This window comes from Dermatophagoides farinae, chromosome 3 (assembly GCF_024713945.1).
Source record: "Dermatophagoides farinae isolate YC_2012a chromosome 3, ASM2471394v1, whole genome shotgun sequence".
NCBI lineage: Eukaryota > Metazoa > Arthropoda > Arachnida > Sarcoptiformes > Pyroglyphidae > Dermatophagoides > Dermatophagoides farinae.
In genome coordinates this window covers 1,543,685-1,560,304 of record NC_134679.1, presented here as the reverse complement: position 1 = coordinate 1,560,304, position 16,620 = coordinate 1,543,685, and the positions used below count along the sequence as shown (strand labels likewise).

The window sequence follows — 16,620 nt, the reverse complement described above, 5'->3', positions numbered from 1 at the left end:
TTGCGTGTGTATTTATAGTTAACAAAATACCATCATCATTCAATATTTACTCAATCAAATGACACAAGATATTATGTTTGATCAAACAAACTGAAAAATCATACTGGCCAAAATGATGATGATGGTGATGATTGAGAAAAAACAAAAGATCAAATCAATATCCGATTGTTATAGACTGAAAAAAATATATGAACCTGGTTCTTTTATTATCCCTTTCATTTTCCGCTCCACCACCACCACCCACAAAAAAAACAAAAACAATAAATGGAACAACAAAAGAAATAAATATTAAAAAAAACAGGAAATAATCTACAACAATCCAATCCATTACACATACAACTAAAAAAAAAAAAAACAAACGTAAAACTTTTATTTCCATTTTCTTCTACACAATAATAATAATGGACATTAAGATTGGTCATTTTATATTTCCGGTCACACAGTTTATAATAATAATAATAATAATAATGTCATCACTATTAACAACAAGAGCAACAAAAAAAAAATTCTTTGATTATGAAAATGCATTATTTCTTCTGATTTCTGATCATTTCTTTTTATTTTCTTCTTTTTCTTTTCATTTTTTTTGTTCGTTTCACGATAAAAATAACTCATTAATTCCTGAAATAATTTTCAATCATCGATCTTGCTTGCTTTATATTATGAAAAAAAATTTTTTTTCTAAAAATAACCTTCTCATTCGCTCGCTCGCTCGCTCATAACAAAAACCGAACCAAACCAACAATGTTTTCAACATTTATCCAAAAAAAAAACCAATGTCATTAATATATTACATATATATTCATTTTTCATAAACCAAAAAAAAAAAAAAAAAAAACGATAGTCGCCGCCGGTCATCCGTTTTAAGGCATGTACAAATAAAATAAAATAAAAAAAAATTTCCATTTCATTTTTTATTTCTCAAAAATCGATTTATTGCATTCACAATCACACACACACACACACACTTGCATGCATATATGCATGCATTCAAATGTCCAAATGTTTATGATGGTCTGTTGTCGTTGTTGTACCGTACAACAACAACAACAACAACAAAAAAATTCATTTGCCATGACAATTTTTTTTCTGCTACCGCTGCTTGTGCTTGGAATTTTTTATTTATTTTTCTTTTGAAAATGTGCAAATTTTTTTTATTTGTTCATCTCCAAAACCCCCCCAAAAAAATAGCTTTGCATCATCTGCATTCGTTTGCCCATTCTATTCATGTTTTGATTTTCTTTTTTGTTTTGTTTTTTTTTTCTTCTTAATCGAATCCATTCATCTAAATAAATAGTGGTCGTGACGCTTCTGTTGTAGATTTTCAATCACATTTTATCCATAGAATAAAAAAAAAAACAAAAGCAAAAAATTCTTTAGAATTTTATTCCAATGATAATTTTGTGTTTGTATGTGTGTGTCAGTATATGTTTCAGTGATGTTTATGTCTTTAGAATTTTTCCTTTTGTTTCTTATTGGTTTTTCTATTCACCCACACACACACACACACACACACTTTTTTTCTCAATTCAAAAAATCTAACCTAACACGCTACTTTATATCCACTAATATAAGCATTTTGTATTATTTTTTTGCCTTTTTAATTGTTGATTGTAATTGTATTAGTAGTAGTAGTAGTAGTATTAGTAGTTGCAGTAATAGTAGTATAGTTACACAATATGTGTGTGTGTGCGTGTAGTACAATCTTACACCTATAGGTTTTTAAAAATTAATTAAATTCTGTTGTATAATATGAAAATGATGATTAATTTTTTTTCCATTCTATTTTCATTTTCCAATCATTTTGTTCCTTTTTTTTCTCTTAAATGTTTTTTTTTCTCTAATTTGTTTTTTTTCTACATTTCCTGGTCGAAAATCCGGTCATCATTATGTAGAAGTCAAGCATCATTAGCCAAAGAAGGCTTAGTAGAATTAGAGGCCGAAGTATCGACATTATCCAAAACGGATGTAATGCTTTCATTCACTATTGAAGGTAAATGAATTTTTTTTTATTTTATCTTATTATGACGAAATTCTTTTTTTTGTTTTGTTTTTGTTTTCATAATCAAATTACAACAAATATTATTCGTTCATTAGTTGTCGTTATGGAAGTTCGTGGCCTAAAATCATTACCGTCCAATAGAATCGTTTATTGTACAATGGAAGTTGAAGGTAGTGGTGAAAAATTACAAACCGGTCATGTTGAAGCATCAAAACCATTGTAAGTAAAGAATTTTTTTTTTTTAAAAAAATCACACATGACATTTATTAATGGAATTCATATTTGATAATGGGGGGATGGAAAAATTTTTGTTAATTTAATTCATTGACATTTTTTTATGATGATATGATTATTATTATCATATCATTTATTCTTGTCACATGTGTGTGTATGTGGGTGCATGTTTTTGGAATGCAATAATTATTAGCTTTTATCTCCCACTAAATTTTTTTTTTTTTTTTTGCATTTTACCATAGATGGGCAACACAAGGCGATTTTACAACAACATATCCATTACCAGCCATCAAAGTAAAATTATATGCCGAAAGTCCAGGCATTTTAAGCCTGGATGATAAAGAATTGGGTAAAGTTATCATAAAACCGACACCATTATCACCGAAAACACCAGAATGGTATAAAATGATTGTACCAAAAAATGCAGCCGATCAAGATTTATCGATCAAAATAATAATACGTATGGATAAGCCACAGAATATGAAACATTGTGGCCTATTATTGGCACAAGGAAAACAGTTATGGAAAAAATGGAAAAAACGTTATTTTATTCTTGTACAAGTATCACAATATACATTTGCAATGTGTAGCTATCGTGAAAAGAAATCCGAACCAACCGAAATGCTACAACTGGATGGATATTCTGTTGACTATATTGAACCAATACAAGGTATTTTATATCATAATCATTACAAAATCCCATCATCGTCATCATCATCATCATCATCATAGTTAGATACACACAATCATTTGAAAACAACAGATCATGTAGTGAAAACAAATTTAAAACATAGATGATTTTGCATTCCCAACACAAAAAAAAACAAAATTCACTTTAAATCTTTCCCTTTTCTTTGTCCCCTTCAATATCATCTTTCCGTTTTTTTCCCATCATCATCATTGCCCATTCCATCACATCACACAACATCAATGACAATAGCAGCACATTGTGTGGCAAATGATTTTTTTTTCATTTCATTTCAACTCATAAATATTTCAATTTCTTGAATCATGGTGAAAAAAAAATCGGTTTTTCTCTTTTTTTTCTCTGAAAAATGAATTTATTTTTTTTTATCAGCCATCAAAAATGATAACTGAATGCCCATGGAATGAAAAATCATGGACCATGAAAAAAAATTGATGAAACGGTTCTACGAGAAAACGAAAACGAAAACCAAAAACAGACCAGACCATTTGGGAATGGATTCTGGTTTTTTTTTGCGTTGGTTCTTCATTCTTCTGCTAGAATCAACTAAAACATGTTTTTATGATGCCATATATTTTTTATTTTTACTAGAAAAACAAAATCTCTTGGTGATTTTTTTTTCAGTGGTTAAACAACACGCTGAAATTATTTTATCATATTGATTCATTTCGAAATCAAGAAAAAAATTAGTTTTTTTTCATGTTTGTTCAAATATTTAATATCGGTCTTTGATTTCACTGAAAAAAATTGTCACACTCATCTCATATATGATGATGATGATGATGATGATCAATCTCGTTGATCATGATGTAGCCTACAATGATAAAATCGGTAATAGATCAGTTTCGCGCGCGCACACACACTCAAACATCTTAAATATTGAAACAAAACAGTGGAAAAAATGTTCTCTTTGCTTGTGTTTTAAATTTGAAACTTTCAAGGCTTCTTTTGGCCTTCTAAATGGATATATAGAGGAAAATAGAAACATTCACATCATAATTTTGTGATTACACTTCAAAAAAATAAAAAAAAGTGTCTATTTCAATGTATTTTAAAAACACATTCATTCAGTTATTGTTTACAATGATGATGATGATGATGAAATTAAATTTGACAGATGTGTGTTTTGTTTTTCTTGTCTTATTTCGGTAATTGTAACCGAATTTCATTTTTCTTTTGCACGAAAATTGTTATTTGCTGATGATGATGATTATTTTGTTTTGTTTTTTTACAATTCTAGAGCTTCCTGAAGGTAAATATTTTTTCAATGCTGTTAAAGAAGGCGATAGTATTGTATTTGCCTGTGATGATGAAAATGAATGTGCACTTTGGGTCATGGCCATGTATAGAGCTACTGGTCAAGCGCACAAACCAACACCATTAATGCCCACTACATCGAATAAAAATTCAACAATTTCACGGCTTCAAGGAGGTAAATATTTATATCATCATCATCATCATTACACTATTTCTTTTATTTATTTATTGTATATATTCATTCATGCGTATGTGTGTTTTCATTTGCATGAATAAATTCTGTAAATATTCAATTGGATTCTTTTTATTTCTGGTTCTAATTTATTTTTGTTCATTTTATTCACGATTTAATTATTTTTTTTTTGTTCATTTCTTCATTATTTAAAAAAAAAATAGATGCCGATCGTGCACGAAAACATGGAATGGATGAATTTATACAAGCCGATCCATGTAAATTTAATCATCATCAATTGTTTAGTTTATTACAACGTGAAACACTAACATATCGATTAAATGGTCAATATTGTTCAATGGGCTGGTTTTCACCTGGACAGGTATTTGTACTTGATGAATATGGTGCCCGTTATGGTGTACGAAGCTGTTTTCGTCATTTATCATACATGAGTGATTTGTTGGATTTTGCTGAAAAAGGCATTCTAATTGATCCAACATTGATACATTTTAGTTTTTCATTCTGTTCATCACATGTACATGGTAATATGTATGTATTTCTGAATAACACATACACATAAACACACAGATAAAATTTTCATTTTGTCATTTTTTATTTTATTTATAGAAGCGCTCCACCAATGGGACAGGTAGCCTATGATATCAGGTATATTTCACACGTTACTACTACACATTCTCATTATTCTTCTTTTTGTTCATTGGATTCCTCAAAAAAATAAAAATCTTCCTATAGACCTGGAGGCATATTTACGGTAACCATCGAAGAAAAAGATATGTATATGATCATCAAGGATAGGCTGAAAAATTTGCTTGAATATCAAATAACAAATTTTCGGTTAGTATCATTTCCATAAAACAATTTCACACGTCCATTCATTTTTTTTCTACCTATTCCTATATGATTTGAACAAAAACAAAAACATCATCATCATCATCATCCTTATCATTCAATTCATAATGAAATTGTTTGTTTGTTTGTTTTTGCTTTCAATTATGTCCCATGTTACATATAGCTATTGTTTTCCATTTGGCCGTCCTGAAGGATCGTTAAAGGCAACATTATCATTATTGGAACGTGTATTAATGAAAGATAATTTAACGCCAGCACCACAAGAAGAGGTGCGTGGTATCATCAAAAAGTGCCTTGAAAGTGCTGCTTATGTAAATTATAGTAAAATATCAAGATCGGCTCGTATTGAAGGTATGTATGTATATTGAACTGCTATCATTGATGTTCATTATTGATTAATAAATATTAAGTGTGTGTGTATCTTCCATTCTTTTTCATAAATATTCTGTTCCAATATTTATGGAATAAATAAATGAATATTTCTTGGAACAATGCATAACAATTTTAACAGGATTAATAGCAAGTTAATTCACTTCTCTCTTTCTCTCTTTTTTCTCTTTTATTCAAACAATTCTTCATTGTTTTCATTATCATCATCATCATTATCATCGTGTGTTTAAATGGAAATTCATCCATTTAATTTAATTCAACATGGACAATAACGAAAACGACATTGATTATAACGAACAAATGATAATAATACCCGGGTATTCCAACCGGATAAAACAAAAAACTTTTTTTTTTTGTTTCACAATCACAATTTTCATCATCATCATCGTATGAATAGAAATAGCTCAGGATCCAGAATTAGATTGCTCAACAAAATTACAACGGCTTACACATTTAGCCGAAATGTGTGTGGATCTAATACAGGAGAATAATGAACATTATGCTGAGGTAAGTTTTCCATATTTTTTTTTAATGTATATGTCACGAAATAAACAACGAACTGAAAAAAAATTATAATTCACACATGATGACGAAATAATATCATTTTGATGATAATAATGATCATCATGATGGATATAAGATTGGATTAATGATAATGGTAATATAAACAGTGAATAGTAATAGACACATATTCTGCAATCATAATGATAATGACGAAGAAAATTGGATATTCCTAATTATCATTGTATTCTGGCTAAAAATAAAATTATCATCATCATCATCATCATCATCATCATAATGATAATGATTTATTTATGGACTTTTATTCTGTTACATTTAAAAGAAAATTTTCTGTTTAAATTTGCCATCCATTTTCAGACGGAATTTTTTTTTTATTTTTCGTTTAGGTTTTTATTTGTTTCATTCGGAATCATTCGATTCAGAATCAAAGATTTATTGCAACAAAAAAAATTGCTAGAACTGATGATTCATTGATGATCCCAAATGACCAGAAATGTTCTTTTTTTTTCTTTCATTATTTTCCGTGCTATCATATAATAAGAATTTCTAAGACGCTAATTATTCATTTTATTTGTTTGTTTCTTCAATATATACATCATTGTCATTCGATCTACTTTAATTTTTCTTTTGTCTTTTTTGTGTGTGTCCAAGTTTTGAGATTCATTATTTTTGGATCACACAAAATTTTTTTTTTTCTCTAATTTCTTTTCGCTTTGAGTCTTGATTTATTGTTCATTATTTTATATTTCAATTGAATGCTACAAAGATAAGCATGATGAACATTTCAATCACACACGCACACACACAGACAAAATCCCCATTTAGAAGACAATGATGATGACCAATACACAAACAAAGAAAAACAAAAACAAATTCCTATCATTATAATCAAAATGGTGATGATGATGAATAATGAATTGATCCATTCGAATTTTTTTTTTCGTTTTGTTTTGTTCTCTTTTTACTTTCTTTTTTTCTTTTCCACATTTCATTGAATGAATGCTTTTCCATTTTTGACTAATTTATTTTTTTTACAATTTCCAAAAAAAAACAACTAAAACAAAAAATTATTCTTTTCCATCAAACTCAAACTAAACCGATTCGAACAAAACAAAACAAAACAAAAAAAAAACTGCCAAACTTTGTCTTGATAAATAATAAATAATTAAATTATATCGAACTGAATGACTGGTCTTCCGATTCTCGAACAATGTAATATAGGCAGCATCTGTAAGTTTTTTTTAAACATCTCTCTCTCTCTCTCTCTTTCTCTTTATTTGATTCCATTCATCTTCTTTGATTATCAAAATGGAAATTTCGATGAAAAAAAAAACAAAAAATGAAAATTTTAATCATCAAATTTAAATGGAAAAAAATTGTATGAAAACAAAACTAAACGAAAAAAACTGAAAAATAATCATTTCAATTATCGTAAACAAGCTTATAATTGAAAATGGCTTTTGTTTGTACTTTTATTTTTTGTTTTTATTGCAAAAAAAAAACAAAAGAATCTAATCAAATTCTGTTTTTCTATTTATTCATTTTTGTTTAAATATTTTTTCCCTTGTTTATTTGATGATTACAACAATCATCATCATCATCACCACCATCACTAAAAAGGCGTTTGCCTGGTTTTCCGAATTACTTGTGGAACATTGTGAAACATTTTGGACATTATTTGCTGTCGATATGGATACAATATTATCGTTGCAACCACCAGACACATGGGAAAGTTTTCCATTGTTTCAGGTACTCAATAATTATCTTCGTTTAGATGGTAAGCAATAATAATAATAAAAAAAAAAATTCATGAAACTTTATGTTGACAATTATTAATCTCTCATTCTATTATGTTTGTTTGTCATCACCTGCCTCAATTTTTTTTTCTTGCCAAAAAAAAAAAAAAATTCAATCTATATAGAAAATCTATGTGGAGGTAGATTTCATAATCATCTACGAGATACATTTGCACCACAAGTAATACGATATGTTGATCTTATGGAAAATACTATTGCACAAGCATTATTGAAAGGTTATGATAAAGAAAAATGGGATCTAAAAGGGTAATAATTACGATGATGAAAATTGATTTCTGATGAGAAATTTTTCTTGTTGTTTTTTTTATAATAATATTTATCACATTAACAAACACACATTTGATATATTGCTTTATTGGTTTTCTTTTTTGTTTTGTTTTGTTTTTTTTTTGTTTCTGCACATAAAAAACACACAGACCAGCTGGATGTGCAACATCGGTGGAACTATTCTGGAAATTGAATACATTGCAAAATTTTATACACGATCTTTATTGGCCTGATGATGTATTTGCTAGCCATCTGGAACAAAGATTAAAATTGATGGCTTGTGATATGATTGAAACTTCAATAAATCAAACAATGCAAGCATTTCAACAATGGGAAAGAAAAGGAAATCGTTGGACAACAAGTACTGATTATATAATACCAACAGAAATGTGTACAATGATCAATATTGTATTGGAATCAAGAAATCAATCACTTAAATTGTGTACATTCAGTGGACATGATACGGTAATTTTCTTATTCTTTTTCTTTTCTTTTTTTTTCATGATTGACAATTCATATGTCATCCATTTTTTAAATATTCGAACATTCACAATTTCTTTTTTTTTTATTTCCATTTTATAGAATCAATATCATGCTAAAATTGATCATTTAGTCGATAATACATTGGATATGATGCAAAGTTGTCTTACTAACAAGGTAAATGTTTTTTTTTCATTTATTTACATTGAAAATGATTGACAACAATATATATAATTTTTATTTTATTATTTCCAATAATAAACACCGGACCAAAAAAAATAAAAAATCTTTGTAGTTGATTGGAATATTGGAAAATTGTATCAGTAAACTATCACGTTATGATGAGGGAAGCATTTTGGCGCCAATCCTGTCCTTAACGGTAATTATTACGGATATCATTTTTCTGTTCAATTGATGATGAATAGAAAAAAAACTTTCCGATACATAATAATCTCATCAAAAAATTTTTTCTTTACTTTTTTTCCCCATTCATTTCAAACACACACACACACACACAGTATAATAAAGGTGTATCGAGCACTGGTAAAGATGTGGGAAAATCCTATATAAATTTCATACGAAATTCTGCTGAACAATTACGACAAAAAGTTTGCGATGAACTATGGGCAATTGGTTTTTTTGAGGTAATAAAAGAAACCTATCAATCGATTTGATCTGTTGTTGTTGTTGATCGATTTTTATCAACTTGAATTTTATTGTTGTCATGGATTTTAATATATCATCAATTAATTTATTTTGTTTTTGTTTTTGTTTTCAAAACTATTCAATCAAATTCATCAAACGTAGTCATGGTATGCAGCACAGATTGAATTGATCAACAATTGGCTTCTGGAACGTATCGATAGTAGTCTACATATTTTTCAATTATGTGCCATTTCGCACATTGTTCGGGTATGTGTGTGTGTAACCCGTTGTTGTTGTTTTTTTTTCGTAAACATGATTTTTCCATTTAATTATTCTTATTGATGAAAAAAAAAATTTTCTGGTTTCGTTTTTTTGTTTCTCTGTTTCGTTGGGCTTAAATTACAACATACAGAAAATGTATAGCGATTTTGAATTACAAGGTATTGAAGAAGAAAAATTGAATAATGTTACATATAAAACGGTCATGCAACGAATATTAATGGAAGAGGCAACAGCATCAGTATCCACAAATGATCTTAATCGTGAAAATGAAGATGCTGAGTATGTTGTTTGAACTTTTCAATTTGATTTATTTTTTTTCTTTTTTGTTCCATAAAAACTAATACATTATTATTATTATTATTATTATTATAAATAGTGAATGTCATGCTAATGGTGAACAAATGGGTAATCGTTCGAGAAAAACATCTGCATCAATTTCATCATCATCTGGAACAAATCCTGAAAATTATGTTAGCCGTATACAAAATGCTACAACAAATGTCATGGGTCGAATATCCGGTCTTGGACGTGGTGTAAGCGGTATTGGTGGTATGGCCGGTGGAATCGGTGGTATTGCCAATAAATTCTTGAATAATCTTTAATCATAATAATTGGATTAAATTTTCCATCCGACGTCATTCATGATTTTCGGGACACAACAAAAAAAAAAAAAACACTTATTACTTCTAACAATACAGACACTTTTATGTTTTACATCACTAAATAACAGAAACAAAAAAATTGATTCACTACATTTAAATGATTTATAATCGATATATAATCATCAAGTGCACCTTATAATTATTATTATTCGTTCATCGAATATACCATATTTTATTGGCACTAAAAAAAAATTGATCCAAAGAAAAGAAGCTTATAATCATCATATTATAAATTTTTCAAACGGATCATACCTTTATTTATGCATCATCATCTTGGAAATTCTTATTTTATTTCATTCATTCATCTTCTTTGGTCTTAATCTCATTTTTTCATTTTTTTTTTTTTTGGCATTTCCAACAAACCATATTTTTTTGTAATTTTTATCATCATCATCATCATCATATTATTATTATTATTATTGATGTATGGAAAATATTATTCAACTGTTGCCCTATTCAAAATTATTATCTTCAAAAATAAAAATTAATTATATTTGATGAAAATAATAAAAATCAGATTTTGGATCAACAAAGAATTTGGATTTTTTTTGTTGTTGGAATATTTGTGTAACTTGCCATGTATGAACTTGGCATTCGAATGTACAAATTGGCTCAATATGCTTCACACAATTAGCATTCTGTAAATTCATAGTTTGCTGTGCTTGTCATGTTTTTGTTTTTGTTCAAGGAATTTTTTGTTTCTGTTTTGTTTATTACCGGCTTTTCATTTATTCTAAAAAAATTTTTTGACAAAAAAAAATCATTCAGCAATCATTAAAAATGGCAATCACGATTGCCAATCAGCCAACACAATTAATACCAATGGCTCAAGTGAATAATGGACAGATGCCAACACAAATGGTTTCCATCGGTAATCTACTTGAATTGGCAATCAAAAAAACATTTCGTGATTTATCATTATTGGCCGAATTGTTACCGAGAAAAACTGATATGGAACGTAAAATTGAAATCATGATTTTTGCCAATCGAAATCGTCAGCTATTTGTTCGATTATTGTCATTGGTAAAATGGGCCGGTAGTGCATCCAAAGTGGAAAAATGTTCACAAATCGTATCGTTTCTGGACAAACAATCCATGTTATTTACCGAAACGGCCGACATATTAGCACGATTATCACGTGAAACATTGGTCACAGCTCGTTTACCTGCTTTTCAATTATTGGCCGCTGTTGAAGTGATGACATTGGGAACTTATTCTCGTTTACCAAACATTATACGCGATCGTTTAGTTCCACCTGATCCGATTTCAAATGCCGAAAAACGTGCTGCACTTTTTCAGCTTAATCATATCATTCAACAAAGATTGGTATCATCCGAGTTACCTTTACAAATGCGTAATATTAAAATCAAATTCGGACGTGTAACATTTACTGTGACCAATGAATTTAGTTTAACATTAACATTGTTAAGTGATAATGCCAATATGCCATGGAAAGTATTAAATATTGAAATATTAATCGAAGATAAAGAAATCAATGATATTAAAGATCTTGTACAACCTGACCAGCTCAACTTTATTCGTGGTATCGTACAAACTCGACTAAATGAAAATATCAAACCATTAGTTGAAGCTTATAATATATTGCATACATTTTGTCTTGGTCTTCAACTACAAGTTTTAGCTTTTCAATCAGATTCCGTTTATAAACGATTGAAAGAATTCATTTATATTGATGAATATGTTTCCGGTAAACATCTAGTTTTATCATATTGGAAAGATCAAGATAAATCATCATCTTCATCATCATCATCATCATATAAATTAATTGTTAAAATCGATCCAACTGAACCATCAAAACCATTACAAATACAACATATTCCTGAATTTATTGATTCAAAAGCATTTCTCAAATCAATTCAGGCTAATATACTTTCGATTGAAAAAATTTTACTATTCACAACACATGAAAGATCTAAGCTTAAATTGTTTGATTTGAAAAAATTGATTGAAGAAAAGAATTCATCATTAATTTGTGAACTGAATGAACTTCCGGCTGTACTACATATTTCGTTCATTCAACCATGTATGCCTTCTGAACAATTGCTTGTATCGGTCGATATGCTGACCGGACAATTTTTAGTTCATATACCACAATATGAAGATTGTCCGCTTATTGCCGATGTTGAATCATATCTGAACAAAAGTATTGATCGGTTGTTTCCAATGGTCGATAAATTGAAAATGTGGATCACTCGTGAACGTTGTAAAAAAACGGTTGAAGCTTTGCCTGTTCGTATTATGGATTCATTACCGTTTCCGGCCAATTATTCGCATGATATTCTTAACATTCAAGGAAATAAAATTTATTTCATTTTCACTCGACATCAAGATAAATGTTTAATGGTCATTTTTGATAATGATAAAAGTTCTAGCTTTAATCTATGGATGGACTATTATCTACTTCATTTGAATAATATTTCCATCACAGATAATCAACCTAAAACACATTCACAATCAAATACAATGGATCAATTTGATCAACAAGAATGTCCTAAACAATTTATGGAAATTTTAAAGGTCTTGCCATTAGATTCATCAAGTATACTTCAAAATTATTACTACGGTAACAATGATGTCGATTTGCCCATTATGGTTAATGGTGCTGGAATGAAACGAAAATCAAGCATGATTGAATTTGCCATTGGTAAAACGAAAAAAACTACCCGGCTATTACATTACCGAATTGGCTCATATCGTAAGCTTTTGTGAAGAGAAACTTTCCTACACTTGTTTATCACAAGAACTGTATAAACGAAATATTCATCATCAAGTTGTACCGGATTCAAATGGCTGCACTCATTATATTGATATTATCAAATTTCCATCATGTTCATGGTGTCCACATGAATTAACCGAAAAGATTTTATCGAATACATTAAGCTGTACGATTCGTTTACATGGCAAAAGTTCAAGAGTTTGGAACGTATTAATATCATTTGCTTCGCCACCGATACAGAATCTACCGGTCAAAGAACATTGTTTACGAAAAATTGTCAATAATTCTTATGATTATACAACACTTTCGCAATCGGTTATTGTCAGAATGGTTGATGAATTACTCAACGATTGGACGGCCATTGCACGATTATATGATGTGGTGGAAAAATTTTCACAAGAAATCAAACACAATTCATTGATAACAAATTTATCGTCAATCGAAATTAAATCTTTTAGCTATAAAAAGATTTCCATTGGTTATGGACCAAACAAATCTTTTTTTGTAAGTAAATCTCTTTTAAATTCTTTGATTCTTTCTAAATCTATTCGTTTGAATCGTCGAAGGTTTCAATTTATTATAAATTCTCTGAGAAACGTTTCCAATTATCATTTGGTGTATTACAGCAAGCTTATTCGAATACGAATCCTCATATAATAATATCGACACAATTACAACATGAATTCAATCAACATCTGTCTATTGTACAATTGATACATGTACTTAACTATACATTGAATCCATTGTTGACCATACAGAATCTTAAATCGATTCCTCTCTTGGGAACAGTCAATTCGGTATGGTTTAATTTTTTTTTTCATTCCAAAAATTTTTTTTGTATTCTCATTTTAACTTTACCTATTCTATTTCTACAAAACCATCAAACTTCAAATTATATAGAGACCTCATTGGCCTGTATTATCGTTTTGTGTGTTGCCCGAAGCTTCTACTCATATTAAATTAATCTATCGTAATACGTAAGTTTTTTTCATATCCTTTTCGTAAATGATGATTATCATTGTTAATGAATTCTATTTTTCTTTTCTTTTCTAGATATTGTTTGGATATAGTCATGTATGCGGACAATTTAGTCTCAATTCGTGATGGTGCTTTAAGCAATTTTGATAATTCAAAAGTGATCAGTGATTTCAAACCAATTCAAGGTCTAAAAGCTTTTCTTAGTAAATTTATTGATAAAACTATTCAAACAAGACGGTTATCGCAAACGGAAGATGATAATCCACCATCACCCATTTCTCAAATGGAATTTACTCCTAATGATAATTATATGTTTCCGGGATCTCAAATTAAGCCTAATTCAAATATACAACCAGCAATTAATGAACCAAACCTAGCAAATCGTAGTTCGGCTGTTCCATTGCATTCCAGTCCTCATACACCAGCATCGCCATTGGCCTCAGTACTAAGTGTTCATTCAAATTATGCACCTTCACCGGGAAACTTTTCACTATCATCACCACCATCACATCCTGGATTACAGCAGCAACAAGCCAATCCAATGGCACCATCACCTCAAATGCCACAAATGGAACAATCACCAGCCAGTGTGTTCAATATCAATTCACCAATGAATTCCAATCTGGCTACTCCTTCGCCGTCGTTCTTACCTACACCATCGCCAGGACCTACTACCAGTTTCCATACTCAATCTCCAGCTCCTCAATTCATGTCACAAAATACTCCCGGAAGTCATGAAAGTGGAATAGGATCTCCATTTAATCAACCAAATATACCGGCTTCATTAAGCGCTGCACAGCAATCGATCGCATCACCAGTACCGAATCTTTGGCCTGCAAGTCCTTCGGTTTCTTCACGACCATCACCTCGTCCAGCAGCTGCCTCAACTCAAAGTCCTGGTGGAGCCAGTTTAATCAACAATCAACAACAACAACAGCAATATCAACCTCAACAGATACAATCGCGTTCTTTGCCACAGAAACCATGGGCAGCAGCTTTACCAACAATGTTAACACATCAAGGTTTCGAAATGATGTGCAGACCGGGCAATGATAGTGGTCCTGCTGCATCAAACATTTATTACTCGTATTCCCAATTAGAACGATTTCTTGGTTCAACATTTATGCGAAGACATTTTAGTAAACCAATTGAAGAGAATTTAACCGTCATACCGACCATGGAACCCGGAACGATTATGTTCAAGAATGATACATTACAATTTAAAATCTGGATGGATTTCAATACACTATTGGTATGTAATTTAGATTGATACATTGAATATTTTGATTTCTAATATTCTATATCATTGAAATATAGATTCATATGTTTGTAAAATCAATTTCCGAAATGAATCAATGGACCCGTGAAGAATTGGATATTATTCAACAATATTTTGAAACCAAGGTAATAATCTTGTCTGGTTGTGTTTGAAATATTTCTAATGTGTTTGATTATTTGTTTTATTAGATTGCATGTGCACCATTCAAACCGAATTCATTCAATGCATTCGCTCGATTTTTTAATGTACCCATGAGAGTTTTGAAAGATCTAATTAGAATAATGCGTCTGGAACTTGTAAGTGCTCGCAATCGATACTGACTATTCGATCAATTATCATAATTTGAACTTATTCCATTCACTTTAGCATCCGGATCCATCATTAAAATGGACAGCGAAAATTAGCTTGACAGTTCCACCGTTTGGTTTCATTCATTCAGCCAGTATTGGAATTTCGGCATTTTCGATTTTAAAAACAAAAATTATCATTTTTGTAAGTCATCTTTGTTACTGAATCACATCATGAATAACGTCTTTTTTTTCATTTAATCAGATTCAATTAACACACAAAACCCCGGTACAAGGACAAATGATGGCTGCACAGCCATTTATTCTTTTATTACCATTGATCTATGAAACTTCAATGAATACACTTACGTTGATGAATAATCTATATGAAAGATCACAGAATCAAAGTTTAATACAATTTGTACAGAAAATTTTAAAAAGATGTAATGATTATGGTAAGTAAATTAAAAAAAAAAAAAAAAAATGAATCAATAATAATTCTTTAATCATATATTGTTTTCTACATTTTTTTTACATAGCTCAAAATAACGTTGATTGTATCCTATATTCAGCCATAAGAGAAATAATGAATACATTACAATATCCATTACAATGATGATATGTCCACAACGATATTTTTTTGTTTTACATGCATAGAAAAAAAAACACACACGTGTTGAATCTTAAATTTTATATGTTCAAAATGAAATGAAATATATTATAGAAACTATAAATAACAATATATAAAAATAAATAAAACTTGTAATTTAATATTGATTTCTTTAATGTTATTCGGAAATGATTAAAATGTCATTGAATTTTTGTATTTATGAAAACAACAGTGGTGCTTTTGTATAACACATACACAGGTGTAATATATGAAGTGGTTGATGATGATGATGATAATCTAAAAAATATTTGGTAAAGATTTGAGTGCTAAAATAAAATTAAAAAAAAAATGAGAGAAAAATAGAACAGTGTGGTGATGACGATATATATTAGTGAGATATGTGAGAATGGATTTTGCCCATTT

General features: G+C 29.4%; 2 protein-coding genes across 3 annotated transcripts in view; both read left to right on the top strand.

The window, feature by feature from the left end:
* The window catches only part of Cadps (calcium-dependent secretion activator 1), a 30,032-nt gene extending 19,213 nt beyond the window's left edge, over positions 1-10,819 (top strand). Inside the window, exons 6-24 of one of the 2 annotated variants that reach the window (XM_075729206.1) lie at positions 845-868; positions 1,896-1,993; positions 2,098-2,221; positions 2,479-2,906; positions 4,183-4,374; positions 4,596-4,920; positions 4,999-5,037; positions 5,125-5,226; positions 5,405-5,592; positions 6,029-6,138; positions 7,774-7,930; positions 8,075-8,216; positions 8,387-8,702; positions 8,820-8,894; positions 9,013-9,096; positions 9,236-9,361; positions 9,525-9,629; positions 9,775-9,923; positions 10,021-10,819. In XM_075729206.1, the coding sequence (XP_075585321.1) occupies positions 845-868; positions 1,896-1,993; positions 2,098-2,221; positions 2,479-2,906; positions 4,183-4,374; positions 4,596-4,920; positions 4,999-5,037; positions 5,125-5,226; positions 5,405-5,592; positions 6,029-6,138; positions 7,774-7,930; positions 8,075-8,216; positions 8,387-8,702; positions 8,820-8,894; positions 9,013-9,096; positions 9,236-9,361; positions 9,525-9,629; positions 9,775-9,923; positions 10,021-10,246 (3,010 nt within the window). In that variant the 3' untranslated portion in view covers positions 10,247-10,819. The remainder of the gene's footprint in view (positions 1-844; positions 869-1,895; positions 1,994-2,097; positions 2,222-2,478; positions 2,907-4,182; positions 4,375-4,595; positions 4,921-4,998; positions 5,038-5,124; positions 5,227-5,404; positions 5,593-6,028; positions 6,139-7,773; positions 7,931-8,074; positions 8,217-8,386; positions 8,703-8,819; positions 8,895-9,012; positions 9,097-9,235; positions 9,362-9,524; positions 9,630-9,774; positions 9,924-10,020) is intronic. The other variant, XM_075729207.1, reaches the window with a different exon arrangement.
* A 129-nt stretch (positions 10,820-10,948) lies between these two features.
* On the top strand, positions 10,949-16,364 carry MED14 (mediator complex subunit 14). The gene is given in 10 exon segments (XM_047062203.2): positions 10,949-12,961; positions 12,963-13,547; positions 13,610-13,840; positions 13,944-14,020; positions 14,097-15,273; positions 15,339-15,425; positions 15,489-15,596; positions 15,667-15,792; positions 15,853-16,042; positions 16,127-16,364. Coding segments are annotated over 10 exon segments (4,533 nt in total). The 5' UTR covers positions 10,949-11,086; the 3' UTR covers positions 16,204-16,364.
* The last annotated feature ends 256 nt before the right edge of the window (positions 16,365-16,620 follow it).